Source organism: Haematobia irritans, chromosome 3, assembly GCF_050003625.1.
Source record: "Haematobia irritans isolate KBUSLIRL chromosome 3, ASM5000362v1, whole genome shotgun sequence".
Classification (NCBI taxonomy): Eukaryota; Metazoa; Arthropoda; class Insecta; order Diptera; family Muscidae; genus Haematobia; species Haematobia irritans.
In genome coordinates, this window is record NC_134399.1 from 94,489,181 (window position 1) to 94,505,149 (window position 15,969).

Below are 15,969 nucleotides of genomic sequence, written 5' to 3' on the forward strand. Positions count from 1 at the left end.
AGACTTTTGTGAGTATGGAAACTGAGGTGAAGCCTTTTCCAACAAACCTAGTCTTTATACCGCATGTGGCTTAGTTTTGGCCCAGTGGGCTCCATAGTAAAAATACGTTGTAAATTTATTTTTTATATTTGCGCTTTTCAAAAATACTTTTCTAATGAAGACATTTGTGAGTATGAAAGCTCTTTCCACTCTTTCTTTTAGTCTTTGCATAGCAAGCCAAATAGTAAAAATTCAAATTTGAAAAAGTAAATTCGTATTTAAAGTGGTAGTTTGAATCTCGGCTAAATTTTTGCTGCAATTTTCAAATTTGAATTTGTATTCACACCGTGGTGCAATGGTTAGCATGCCCGCCTTGCATACACAAGCTCGTGGGTTCGATTCCTGCTTAGACCGAACACCAAAAAGTTTTTCATCGGTGGATTATCCCACCTCAGTAACGCTGGTGACATTTCAGAGGGTTTGAAAGTGGTTTCACTGCAATGTGGAACGCCGTTCGGACTCGGCTATAAAAAGGAGGTCCCTGGTCATTGAGCTTAACATGGAATCGGGCAGCATTCAGTGGTAAGAGAGAAGTTCACCATTGTGGTATCACAATGGACTGAATAGTCTAAGTGAGCCTAATACATCGGGCTGCCACCTAACCTAACCTAACCATCTTCACACACATGTAAAAGGAGAAATGCATAATCGATAAATCGTGTATGAAAGTCAAAAAAATTGGATGGTTACTTTCCAAAATTGGTTTAATTGTTTTCTGCTTAATTACCGATACGCTACGGCAAAAAAGTCCATTGTGATACCTAAGAGAGTGAACTTATTTCTTATAAAAAAAATATCAGGGCCGATTCTATGTAAAGCCCAATGACAAGGGAACTACTTTGTGTAGCCTAACGGACATATACACTTAGCAAGACAAATCTTATATTCAAACTAAATCCCAGATTCACCTGAATACCAAAGTGTTTCACATCGTTGGTTTATTTCCTCTCCAGTAGTGTCACAAATTACGTGATACGCCCTTCGGACTCGGTCTTCCAACAATTAAGCCAAATATTATCTTTTTTGCACAATGTTGAAAATTCCCCCCATTTCCCTGGCGTACATGTGATGGAATTTGATATCCTTATGACATCACCCACTACATGTGGAGATATGAAGAAGACATTCTTAGTGTGTACATTCAAAAGAATTTCCCATAAATGACATTAAGCATTCCATGTCACATTATCATAAATCAACAAATCATTTCTTGGTAATTGTAAATACCTATTACCTTACAAAGATATTGCCCTATTGCAGAATATAAACAATGGCTAATTATGTTATCCTTGATAACAAAAGAAGAACGGGGGAAATGAAGAAAACTAAAGAAATTCTGCGGAACCTATACGGCATACAATTTTTTTTTTTATATATTCTCAGACTCAGTCAGCATTGGTGATAAATATCTGCGACAAATTGAGTAGAGCAAAACCAAAGCAAAGCACATCGGACAACCAGCCACATAAACCACACCAGAGCTCTCCTAACAGCTGTTTTCTTTTGATTAAGGGGGTCATAGTGTCCATATATTTTAAAGAGCTGTGAACACACACACCCGACTACAAGAATTTCTATAATAACATATAGGAAGGAATGTTATCGCAACACCAATACACTATAAATTCCTGAAGGTTTATCATTTAACAAAGCTGAAGAAAAGAGCACGAATATTTGTGATTTTCTCCTGTATCGCCAAGAAAAAGAACGGCGGCAACATAACCGCGCTATTATGAATCATAGTGAAAAAACGAAATGTGAAGAAAATAACTCCAAACAGGAAAAACATACAAAACAAGCTATTGTGCGGCGTAGCAAGTGGGGAATAATGAATAAAATTATATTCCTCCGTACTCCACTAAACACAACGCCATTTTAAGGGTAGTTTATAAGAGAAGCGTCGACAGGGCCGAAACTAATATACATTGAAAACTCTCAAACTTGGACATTCAGAAAATCGGTTACCTCTCCATACATTGAAGTGTAAATTCTTTCAATCAATAAATTAATTGATAAAATTAACTTTTTAATCAATATAGAAGATTAAGTTAATTAAGTCTTGTCAAAATATAGAAAATTTTGGCAAAATTTTATTTCTATAGAAATTTTTGTCAAAATTTTATTTCTATAGAAAATTTTGTCAAAATTTTATTTCTATAGAAAATTTTATCAAAATTTTATTTCTATAGAAAATTTTGTCAAAACTTTATTACTAAAAACAATTTAGTCAAAATTGTATTTTTATAGAAAATCTTGTCAAAATTTTATTTCTATAGAATTTTTTTTTGATTTTTTTACTTCTCTAGAAAATTTTATTTCCATAAAAAAAATTTTTAAAAATGTTATTTTTATAAGAAATTTTGTCAAAATTTTATTTCTATAGAAAATTTTTAAAAATTTTATTTTTATAGGAAATTTTGTCAAAATTTTATTTCTATAGAAAATTTTGTCAAAATGTTATTTCTATAGAAAATTTTGTCAAAATTTTAGTTCTATAGAAAATTTTGTCAAAATTTTAGTTCTATAGAAAATTTTGTCAAAATTTTAGTTCTATAGAAAGTTTTGTCAAAATGTTAGTTCTATCGAAAATTTTGTCAAAATTTTATTTCTATAGAAAATTTTGTCAAAATTTTATGTGTATAGAAACTATTGTTAAAATATTATTTCTCTAGAAAATTTTGTTAAAATTTTATTTCTATAGAAAATTTTGTCAAACTTTTATTTCTATAGAAAATTTTTCAAAATATTACTTCTATAGAAAATTTTGTCAAAATTTTATTTCTATAGAAAATTTTGTCAAAATTTTATTTCTATGGAAAATTTTTAAAAATTTTATTTTTATAGGAAATTTTGTCAAAATTTTATTTCTATAGAAAATTTTGTCAAAATGTTATTTCTATAGAAAATTTTGTCAAAATTTTAGTTCTATAGAAAATATTGTCAAAATTTTATTTCTATAGAAAATTTTTACAAATTTTATTTTTATAGGAAATTTTGTCAAAATTTTATTTCTATAGAAAATTTTGTCAAAATGTTATTTCTATAGAAAATTTTGTCAAAATTTTAGTTCTATAGAAAGTTTTGTCAAAATGTTAGATCTATCGAACATTTTGTCAAAATTTTATTTCTGTACAAAATGTTGTCACAATTTTAGTTTTATAGAAAATTTTGTCAAAATTTTAGTTCTATAGAAAATTTTGTCAAAATTTTAGTTCTATAGAAAATATTCTCAAAATTTTATTTGTATAGAAAATTTTGTCAAAATTTTATTTCTATAGAAAATTTTGTCAAAATTTTATGTGTATAGAAACTATTGTTAAAATTTTATTTCTATAGAACATTTTGTCAAACTTTTATTTTTATAGAAAATTTTTCAAAATATTACTTCTATAGAAAATTTTTTCAAAATTTTATTTCTATAGAAAATTTTGTCAAAATTTTTTTTCTATAGAAAATTTTGTCAAAATTGTATGTGTATAGAAACTATTGTCAAAATTTCATTTGTATAGAACATTTTTTAAAATTTTATTTCTATAGAAAATTTTGTAAAAAATTTATTTCAATAGAAAATTTTGTCAAAATTTTATTTCTATAGAAAATTTTTAAAAATATTACTTCTATAGAAAATTTTGTCAAAACTTTTTTTCTATTGAACATTTTCTAATTTTTTTATTCCTATGGAAAATTTTATAAAAAATTTATTTCTATGGAAAATTTTATAAAAAATTTATTTCTATAGAAAATTTTATCAAGATTTTAGTTCTATAGAAAATTTTGTCAAAATTTTATTTCTATAAAAAATTTTGTCAAAATTTGACAAACATTCTTTTCCTCTGTTGGTTAAGCTACACTTGTAGTTTAGTCAATGTATGGTTTTAAGCAGAAATAAAAAAACAACAACAATGATTAAAGAACAAAACCAACAATAACAAAACAAAACGAATGAAAGAAAGAAGAGGAAGCACGCTCAAAATAAAACCCAGCCAAGTTCACTCAAATCGATGATTTGATGGTGACAAAGGAAAAGAGAGATGTTTGTACGAATTTATTTCGGCATAAGCCGGCTATCAATGTAAAGCCTTTTTTCGGAGGGTTCAAGTGTGGTTTATTGTTGGGTTTAATGAATTTTTATTGTTGGGTTTAATGAACTGCCTGAATTTATTCTGATAATTGGTTTATTGTTTTGCTGCAAGTAGAGGATCCTGATGAGGAATGTGGTAATTCCGAAACGTGCGTCCATCCAACCATCTTGCAGTCTATAGGGCTTTGCCCAAATAAATTTGACAAACATTCTTTTCCTCTGTTGGTTAATCTACACTTGTAGTTTAGTCAATGTATGGTTTTAAGCTAAAATCAAAAAAACAACAAAAATTTTATTTCTATAGAAAAATTTGTCAAAATTTTATTTCTATTGAAAATTTTGTCAAAATTTTATTTCTATAGAAAATGTTGTCAAAATTTTATTTCTATAGAAACTTTTGTCACAATTTTATTTCTATAGAAAATTTTTTCAAAAATTTTTTTCCAACATCTACCAAAACATCAAGAATTCTATCAATCTACCAAACAGTAAAAAATCTACAATTTTTGGTAGATTTTTTGTGGCAACCGTGAATCCTATACATGTTTACATTCGATGGTAGGGTTAAACATCTATCTTTCACATATAAATCTGGATGCGCATATTTTTCCATTTGACCACAGTTGTCACATTTCTCTCGAGGAGCAGTGCCTTCACTTTTTTCCAGGCCATATATTGGGACTTCCAAAACATTTATCTGTATCCGTTTTTACCATCGGATAGAGCACTAAAAGATCTATCTTGCACATATAAACTGAAACCCCATCGTTTTGCATTTGGCCACAGTGGTCACTTTTCGCTTGAGGAGTAATGTCTCCACTTTTTTCCCGGCCGTATATTTCAAAAACCAAGAATTTCTGGTTTTATGAATATTTTGATTTGACATTTTGCACATATGTCACTGAGAGTCATACCAATCTAGAAAAAATACGACGAAGGGATTTACGCGCGAAATTTAAATTAATTTGTTCGGTCCACAATAGTAATTCCCTCTTCTAGACGTTTCTCCTTCTTGTATTTCCAAATCATCCGGAGGGCTCGGGAAAACAATTAACTAAAGAAGTCCAAGTTTATATTTTAAAAAAATCCCTATATTGACCTACGTTATATTTGAACTGTCTACAAGCAAAAGAAATCGGAATTCAACATGTCTGTGTGTCACAAAAGCAATGAGTAATATCCCATCCTTTGTTAAATGATATAAAAAAATGGGTCAAACAAAACCATAACGATGTTCGACTGTCCGTGGTCTCATAATCGCCATACACCCATACCGCGTCCACCGCATACCAATTTTGGTTTGCTTATGGCATTCCGGGTAATAAGAGTTGATGAAATAGAATAACTTCAATATTCGATATAACAGCGAAATGTAGAACGGGGTTAAATGATAATAGAACAAAAAGTTCACAGTATGTCCTACACTCCATAAGAGCTTTGTCGGCATTTGCCTGTACTAAGGGGTGGTTTAGTTTAATGCCATTTGTAAAAGCAGGTCATTTGTTTTTTTTTTCCTGTTGGTTTGTGTGTGGTAGTGTGCCTTGTCTCTGCTGACATGTGAAATCCACAAAAAATTGAACTGATTCCCTTTGTGAAAACTTAAACGACGAATGGAGATTGCTATCGTTCACTGGTAGCAACACAACAACAATGACGAAATCGGGCTGCTTCAATAAAAATGACGTAGGTTCCTTTGAGTTTAATTGGTATAACAGTGGAATTACACCCACAATTGGCTTGTTGTTTTATCAATGGAATGAATCAAAATAATATTTCATAACCGTTGTCCTGGAGTGGTTTTTGTTTTTTTTTTTTTGTTTCAATTACTTACACTTCAAGTATTCGATCGCCTTTTTTAATACCCGCCTTTTCGGCAGCTCCATTTTCCAGTACCGCACTGACATGTTGCAGTGGGGCGTATAACTCCCCATTTATGGAACGTAACTGGCCACCTTCGGACACTTGACCACGTACATTAAAACCGAAGCCCGTTTCTGTTTTGAAAATCGTAACGACCCGGGGTCCAGCAGGCGTATTCGCCGAGTCACCCATGACGACAATGTTTTTGTGTTTCTTCTATCTCTTTCACACACACACAGACGCACACGACCAGTTCTCTAGCAGAACTTGCCCGCAAAAATTGCACGCGAGGTTTACGGTTTGCTTGTAATTTTTCCAAACACTAGCTGGCAAAGACTATTAATAAAGAAGACGTGAAATGGGCTTTGATAGTGTTAGTACTAGAAAACAGAGATTAATATCATACTTGTTGGAAAAGCGCTCCGAACTTACTGGTTTGATGCAGACAATTTTTATTTAGCTATTTTCTCCAACATTTCACGCAAATTTCTGTGTCGGTTGCACTAAATTATTAATTAAATGTTTCACAAAGTGTTTTTGTTCGTTTAAGAGTTAAAAAAAATTGCTAAAATAAGCGAATTAAGTTTTGTTACGAATGCAAAATGAAAAGAGAAACCGAAAAAAAGTTGAAACGTCTCATGGAACATGTATGATATTAATCTCTGTTTTTTCAAGAAAAAGAGGAAGAGCAAGCTTATCTCACGTCTTCTTTATTAATAGTCTTTGCTAGCTGGATGCTAAATGTCTGCGTCTAGTGTTGGATGTGTTGGATGATAACCACTGCAAGCAGACTGCCCACTGCAGAGAATTCTTTTCCTTTCCTGTTAATTTTTTTTAATTATTATCTCACTTTTGCTTTGTTTTTTTTTCTTGCCTTCGCCGTCGCTGTTTTCGCAGTGAACAATAGTTGCAACTTTTTGTGTGTTTTTTCGAGATTTTTGCGTAACTCCTTTTTGTTAGCTTGTTTGATTCTTCTTTTCACAGCACAATAACGCCACTCAGGCACACCATTCACAAAACACTTGCCAAGGCAGGGCAAACGACCACTTTTTTCCAATTTTTTCTTCTCGTATTTCTTGTTACCTGGTTGCCCCCTTCCCTTGGCAAACACTTATTGCATTAATTTCAATGTGCCATTGACTGATTTTTTCGGCTTTTAATTTTCCTATTCGATTGCCTTTGCTTTCATTTTCTTTGAATGAATTATCACTTGCAACTACTTTTTCTTGTTGGCCATAAATTTCTGCACACTTTAATTGTTTGAAAAATACTTCTCATATATTTTCTAGTATCCACATTAAAGAATTCGCGAAAGATCAAAGACTATTAATAAAGAAGACGTGAAATGGGCTTTGATAGTGTTAGTACTAGAAAACAGAGATTAATATCATACTTGTTGGAAAAGCGCTCCGAACTTACTGGTTTGATGCAGACAATTTTTATTTAGCTATTTTCTCCAACATTTCACGCAAATTTCTGTGTCGGTTGCACTAAATTATTAATTAAATGTTTCACAAAGTGTTTTTGTTCGTTTAAGAGTTAAAAAAAATTGCTAAAATAAGCGAATTAAGTTTTGTTACGAATGCAAAATGAAAAGAGAAACCGAAAAAAAGTTGAAACGTCTCATGGAACATGTATGATATTAATCTCTGTTTTTTCAAGAAAAAGAGGAAGAGCAAGCTTATCTCACGTCTTCTTTATTAATAGTCTTTGCGAAAGATGTACACTGCTTAAACGTCAGTAAATAAATAATATTCACTTTTGGGTGTATATTTTTATTTTTATTCTTGGGTTTTAAAACGTTGAAATACTCTGGCAACACCATCATATATTTAAGATATTAGTGTTGCCAACTAATACAGTATATAATCATTTGGCATTTTCTCGAACATCCAGCGTTCACACATTTACAGCTTAATGCTTCGTCCTGTATATAATACTACGTTCGCACTAGACACGAAATCCTCGTAAACGAGGATTTTGGCCGAAATCCTCCTAGATCTCAGTAGATTTCCAATAGGCAAATATCAGCTGGCTCGTAGAGGATTTCAACAAAATCTCTTTCAAAATCTCCTATACTGCCTTGTACAACTGTGGTTTTAGTACTAAAAATGCGCTTTTTGCAACCCTGTCGCAATTTTCCATGTAGATGAATGTGTGTGTGCGTGTGAACATAGGGGTTTGTGTTTTTATTGATATATTTACAAACAGCTGTTAAATCATCAAATCTACGAAATCTCGTTATTTTGCCAGTCCGAACACTTGAGATTTGTAAAGAGATTTAGGTTCTAAATAGCGAGATTTCGTGTCTAGTGCGAACGTAGTATAAGTTTTTTCGGACAGAATGTCTATGTTTGTGAAGAATCTTACAGTGTGGCCAATAGATACGAATTGTCGGCGATGACTAAATAATCAATAAATGTGCTATCGATCCCATAAAAATGCAGCAGTATCGATTATGCCTTCGGACTTAACTAATAATGTGCACAATATATGGGATATGATCGAAACGAGCACTGTCGTCCGGAATAACTGATGATCTTTAAAGCGCATTACTTGACCACAATGATTCTTTTACAACTATCTAAAAACGCACTTTTTCTGATTTTTTGAAGGGGCTCTTATTGGCGTCGTTCTAAATTTATTAAAAAAGGCACCTAATAATTGCACACATGCGATACTTTTTTGTAGTAACTTGGCGTGGTACAACTTCGCAATAGTGACGGCGCTTTTCCGATTGTTTACGACGTGGTGGGGATTCTCAGAAGGCCGTCAAATTAAAAAAATGTTGGCAGGGTATGCACTGTCCAGAGTATAAGTTTATCCGGACGACAATGCACGTGTCAAACACATTATAAGTTATGTTCGACTTATAATCTGACGGTATACGATAAGTTTATCCGGACGGAATGTCTGTATTTGTAAAGAATCTCATAGTGTGGCCGACCGCAAAGAATTGTCGGAGGTAAGTAAACCACCGATAAACGTGTTATCGATCCCATTAACAAGCTACAGTATCGATTATGACTTCGAACATAACTTATATTGCTACCACTATCTGGATTTTTTTGACACAAGCTCTGTCATCGGCTAAACTTATATTCTGGACGTCGCATTACAGGGTTGCCGAATGCACGGTCCAGATTTTAAGTTTTTCCGGACGGAATGTCTGTGTTTGGAAAGAATCTTACAATGTGGTCGAATGCAAAGAATTGTCGGACGTAACCCAATAAACACAGGATGAGCGTTTTCAAATGCAACAACTTTTCAGTTTGAGGGTAAATATAATTTTCAAAATAAATTCAACTTGACTTGAAATAGCTCATCTTCAATACATCTTCAAATTGTTTGCGAATTACTTCCAATTTGCCAAAATGTTGACGAAATCTTTGAAAAGGTGTTGAAGATAATATGAGAAAACTTTGACAAAACACTACCCTAAAATGCAACGAAAAAACCATGTGGTTTTCAATACTTATTTGTGCAACGAAGTTCGTGGTCACTTGCAAGAAATAAAAAAATGGAAAATTTTAGATTTAAATGTATCTATCCCCTGCCTGCATATCAATGTTCCATTTCATCCTCATCGCTACCACAGACTCGTAAATGTCACCACAACCATCGCGAACTGTGATGGGGGAAGCATTTTGTTACGTTTTTTATATTTAGGCGTTTTTAATTACCCGACAATTAAAACACAGTTCTTTTAAATAACGACAATCTACAATTTATTTACTATGATATTCTGGCAACGCCAGAACATTCTTAGACAATGCTAGAAGGATCTACGACCATTAAGTTGTTCATCTGGTGGCTGCCAAACACATGCACACTCACATAGATATATGCTCGCATTACTACAACAACAACAATAATGACAATAGACAATGAGATGAAATGAAATGAGAATGCAAAGTAACAAAGCAAAGGGGTTGCTATTCTATGAGAGAGTAAGAACTAACATTTCGATAAGCAAACAAAAGAACATAAAAGAAATTCAGGAAAATACTAGAAAATGAATAGATGATTCCAACAAGTGATAGCGAAATTTTATCGTTACAATTTTAAATTTTAAATTAACGGAAACTAATTTAAATAAACTTATATCTATAATTATCAAATTCGTAACAATATCAAAAAGTAGAAAATGTACATGAAAGTATTTTGCCATCACTACTGTTAGAAGAGCCATTTTATTTTTTGTGAAACGCCAAGCGCAACCAGCTTGTTATATTTTATTTAAATAAAAACGAAAATAAAGTTCTGAAAACATAGATATTACGCTTGAAATTGTGAAAGGTATATGGTGAACAATTTTCGACTTTCCAAATAGAATAAAGTGATCGTTTTTCAAATATTTTTCCAGGCACGCTGTCTCCATCGAAAATAAACAAACTGGCTGATAGACGCTGCAATATGTAACTTGCTACTTGAAACTCAACATTATTCTTTTATTAATGCAAAAAATTATGTTAAATGTGATGAGATAAACCGAAAAATGTTATATTTATAAGAAATTATAAATGTTTAATCAAATCAATAAACATCTACACAATCGTGTTTTACTTGACCACAATGATTCTTCTACAATTTCCTTAAAATGCACTTTTTCTGATAGTTTGCAGGGGTTCTTATTGGCGTCCTTCGAAATTGATCTAAATAGGCACCTATTAATTGCACTGATGAGAAACTTTTTCGTAGTAACTTGGCGTGGTACAACTTCTTAATAGTGGCGGCGCTTTTCCGACGAGTTTTTGATGTCGTATATGATTGTTTTCGACGTAGTGGGGATTCTCAGAAGCGCCCCAAATTCAAAAATGTTGGCAGGGTCTTTGCAGAAAACTAAAATTATGGATTCTACGTTCTTGAAAACATTAAAAAGCTGACCGATGAAAAAATGGTGGACAATTAACTGGAACTGCTTCAAATAGTTTATAATAATTGGTACGTTAATATGAAAAATTAAATCAACACTTTGGAGAAGTCACTAAATTTAAATCTCTTTGCAGAAAACTAAAATCTTTGGATGCTACATTCTTGCAAACATTAAGAAGCTGACCAATGAAAAATGAGTGACTTATCGACAAGAAAAAGTTTCCAGAAACATTACAAGTGCAACCAATTAAAATTGTTAAAAACAACAAATTGTTGAAATCAACAACTTCTGGATGAAAATGTGCATCACATCGTCAGTTTAATTCATATGCTATTATCAGTTTAAAATGGATATTTTGTGAATTCCTTCTGCTGGAAATCAATTCTAACACGCGGTCCAGTACGTTCCTAATTTCAAATTGCCCGCATGTTAATAAATTTTAATGCTGTTTTATGACACCAAAAGGAAGGAAATGCAAAAGTGTTTACTAATAATGTTTAAAATATTTAAAGTTTTGTTGTTTGTTTTTTTTTTTTGTTCTTATTTGTTGATATGTTTAATAAGATTATTATTTATCAATTGGTATTGTAGTGTATTATGTAGTGTAGTGTATTACTATATATATTTTATTTTTATAAAAATGAATAAATTATACAAAATTCATAGAATTTGGCTTTGACTTTCAATTTGAAGTGGGGATATCATTCATACAAATTTAGGTTGAAAAGTATTTGCAATGATGTTAATTTGAATTTGACTCGCATCGAAAATTGTTTGACAAATTATTGAGTAGCGATGCATATCAATTTGAGGATAACACTTGAGATATTATTGCTAATGTGTTGAATTTCACTGTTGAGGGTAATGTCTGTTTTTTGTTGAGAACACGATTTTCTCAACAATTTTTCAACTTGAATATTACCCTAATGCTTTGAAAAAATGTTTTAAAAATTGTTGAAATTTAGCATTTTTCAAACGTTTGTGTTTATTGGGAAGTAAAATTTCGAAAAATGTGTTATATATCCCATAAACAAGCTGTAATATGGAGCATAACTTATAATTTGGCCAATATCAGGGATATTATTGACCAGAGAATAAAGCCGACCCATTTTTATCGTGACACGAATTTTTTGCCTTCGGCGGCGTCGGATTGACGGCTAAGTGTGTAAATATAACCATAGCGATAGGCGGTAGGCGAACACTTATTTACGTGTATTTCTTATGGGAAGCCCAAAATCCGCGACGGAATACCGTGACGGCTAGGGGCGTGTCCTAAATTAAAACCTATTCTAACTCCTTGGCGAAAACTGGTATAGTGTTGCCATCGCTTATCAATTTTTTTAACTCACCACTAGGAATTGCTGTTGCCTGGACACGTGTAGATTATTTTTTCTTGATATAACTCAACAAATAACAAGCCATTGTATGTTTTATTCTACTTCATTGTTTAATATTGTCAAAGCGTGCTGTATTGACAACAAAAACGCAAGGAAACGTGAAAGAGGGAATTATTCGCCGTCAAGCTTATTGTATTTGCCGTTGCGGCAAAAATGTTTCGCCTACCGCCTATCGCTATGGTTATATTTACACACTAATGCGCCTTGCAGAATATAAAGGTTGAATTATGCGCTTTACAGACTATCAGTTATTCCGGACGGAATGTCGGTGTTTGTAAGGAATCTTACAATGTGTCGGATCGATGCGACTTGTCGGCGATGACTAAATAATCGGTAAATGTGTTATCGATCCCATAAACATGCAGCAGTATCGATTATGCCTTCGGACTTAATTTATAATGTGCACATTATATGGAATATGTTCGACACGAGCACTGTCGTCCGGAATAACTGATAGTCTGTAAAGCGCATTACGAGTCTGTGGTAGCGATGAGGATGAAATGGAACTTTGAAATGCTGACAGGGACGAAATCTAGAAACTATTACAGGTAAGTATTTGAAATTAACGGATTTTAATTAATGCGTTTTCGGCGACGACTTCGTAATTACCACAATATATCATGTACGCGTTCGTATTTGCTACTAGACCGGCTTTGCACTTGTATGGGGTTGATATTTGTATTCTTCTGCTGTCAAAATCTGAAGTAAGTAAGTAAGTAAGTATTTTTTTTATTGAGTCTTCTTCTTATTTATGGTACAATGAGTAAGGAGCGAATGTATATTTGTAATACTTAGAACTATTGTTGTCTTATTCTAATACACGATGGTTAAGTACATTAGCTACTTGCTTGCAATGGCTACTAGTGAACGTATAAAGAAAATACATAGCAAAACAAAGGTAAGAAAAGGCTTGCTCGCGGCCTATAACGATTGATGGTAATGCAAGAGAGATTACCGATGATAAATAAAAAAATAACAAAACTAATTAAATAACTTAAAACGAGATAACAAATTAGACTGTTAAATAAATGACTAACAGTGTATAGAATAACTTCTAGTTATGCAGAATGCTATCACAGTGGTATTTATATTGGATGATTATAAAACGGATGCTCAGTTGAAGCTTTTATGAGTGGATAAGAATCACAGTTTCGAATGCAAGTGTAAATGGCTTGCTAACGAGAATATATCAGTTACATTTTGTGCGATTTTTGGTGAGGTGTGGATTATTATATATACTTATAGTAAATATGCTATAATATGTTGTATTGCTAATGACATAAGAATAGAGGTAATATGAATTATGTAGGTTAATTAAAAAAAAAACAATTTACAGTTTAATGTTAGAATTTATCCTCTGTGCGTTCTAGGGATTTTGTGATAAAACCGCCGCGTATTGGAATGGTCTGGATTATCAGATGTGTTCTCATTAATTATGGCGATTGATGACAAGTAGGTCGAACCAGACCAGTATGTATGTTTTTCCAAGTCGTAGATTTCCTTTACAAGGTCATTTTCATGAGTGGCAAGTTTCTGCACGAGCATCATATGAAGGTTAAACCCATGTTCGCTGAAAGGCTTAACTTCCGAGACGTCGTAGATGTGTTTGTTGGAGAACTTTTTGTTCCTAGAAGCATAGTGCTTATTTATGCATTTCCGCAGTATTTTACGTTCAAAGATTTCCAATTCTTTGATCACTGTCGGCGAGATGGAGAACCAAATTGGAAATCCATAAGTAAGCAGCGGTCTGATAGCCACTTTGTACAGCAGTAATTTAGTTTTTTGTGGTAAGTATCTGCTATTCATGATGTATGAAAATGATCCTAAAACTCGTTTTGCCTTTTGTAATGAATTCCGGCCGTGGTCATTGAATTTAAGGAGATAATTGAAATTGACCCCAAGATATTTGATAGTCTCCATAAAAGGGATTTCTGTGTCCTCGAGAACCAATTGCAGTATTTTACTTTGCGGGACGACTGATCTATGACATTTTCCTGAGGCATTCCTGATACAGATAGCTTGTGATTTGGATGCGTTTATTTTGATGCCCCATGTTTGGTAGAATTCATTTATGAGGCTAAGGTGTGACTCAGCTTTTTGTAAGGCGTCAATCGGTGACAGACTGTGCGCGTATATCAGGCAATCGTCGGCGTAAAGAATAGCCTGAGAGTCAGCTGTGGTATGAGGGAAGTCATTGAGGAAAATGTTGAATAGATAGGGAGCTAGAACACTGCCCTGGGGGACTCCACTATTGATAGAACCCATTGAGGATGATTCATTTTCGATGAATACTGAAAATTGGCGATTTGTTAGAAAGCTGTCAATTAATTTAACCAGGTGAGGTGGTGTCCCCAGTTCTACCAGTTTATACAGGATGCCTTTATGGCATGCTGAGTCGAAAGCCTTTTCAATATCCAAGGATATGGCTACAGTGCAAGTTTTGTTTCGCAAGTTCGCGATAATGTCGTTATGAAACTTGATGAGTGCGTGTTGCGTTCCATGGGACTTTTTGAAACCAAATTGGAAATCAGAAATGGGTTCCACAATGAAGTTATTTTCCAGTTTTTCTTTTATGACATTTTCAAAAATTTTTCCCACATTAGACAGTAAGGATATTGGACGGAAATCAGAAAGGTTGGTACTATCTGATTTTTTCTTTATCGGTAGAATTTTAGCTTTTTTCCAGTCATTAGGAAAATAGCAATTATTTATGCAGTTGTTGAAAATAGCCGCCATCAGTTTTGCTGTCGATTCGGGAAATTTTTTAAGAATGAAATTGGAAATTCCATCCAAGCCGGATGATTTTTTGTTGTTTATGAATTGGATAATGATTTTAATTTTTTCAGTAGTAGTAAAATTTTGGGAATCCGTATTGGAAAGTGCTGTAAAGCTTTCATTGAACGAGTAAATATGACGTGGAATGGGCTCGATGCAAGAAGTCACTCTTGAGACAAGATCAGGAACCGGGTGTTGCGGAATTGTTTCCCTGAAAACTTCGGTATAAAAATTTTTGAAGTGATCAGCTATATCAGTGGCATTGGTAATGGTACAATTATTGTGCGTTATTTTATTGCAGAAGGGGTGTTTGTTTTTCCCAATTACTTGGTAAATTTGTTTGAAGGCGGAAGGACCAGGATTTATTTTTCCCAATTTATTTTTGAATTTATTGGCTTGTTCAATAGCTACTGACTCTTTTATTATTATTTTTAGTAGTTGAATTTGTTTGGACAAAATTTTATACTCACTGGATGTCCTGTTTCCAGCACGGTGAAATATTTTTTTAAGATCTTTCTGCCAGGAGTACTTCAATCTAAAGAGTTTTTTTGTCCTTTCGGAGAGGGGAAATTTTCCATCCTTAATTTCAATTTGCTGTGAGTGGGTATTATGGATTGCGCTGAAAGATGAGTTGAAATCAGATATTAGTTCATCAATTTCATGATTTTGAAGATTATTATTTGTTATAGGAAGTAGCCTACAGATGGCGTCATCAATATCATGCCGAAAATTGTCCCAATTTGTGGCAGCGTATGAGGTAAAGATTCTAGGAGATATCATAAGCGGTCCGTTCAGATGAAGCTGCAGGTCCATTTTGATCGGAAAATGATCTGAAAATGTTGGGAGAGTTTGAATTTTATAGTTTTGATTTACGGTGTCTATTAGCTGAGTGCTGACAAGGAAATGATCAAGAAATGAACTGCCATTTGGATAAGATGGAG

At 33.0% G+C, this 15,969-nt stretch overlaps 1 protein-coding gene across 1 annotated transcript in view; it reads right to left on the bottom strand.

The window, feature by feature from the left end:
• Positions 1-6,523, bottom strand: part of Snx27 (sorting nexin 27) — a 64,362-nt gene extending 57,839 nt beyond the window's left edge. Inside the window, exon 1 of the mRNA XM_075299507.1 lies at positions 5,952-6,523. Within this exon, the coding sequence (XP_075155622.1) occupies positions 5,952-6,172 (221 nt within the window). The 5' untranslated portion in view covers positions 6,173-6,523. The remainder of the gene's footprint in view (positions 1-5,951) is intronic.
• Positions 6,524-15,969: the final 9,446 nt, after the last annotated feature.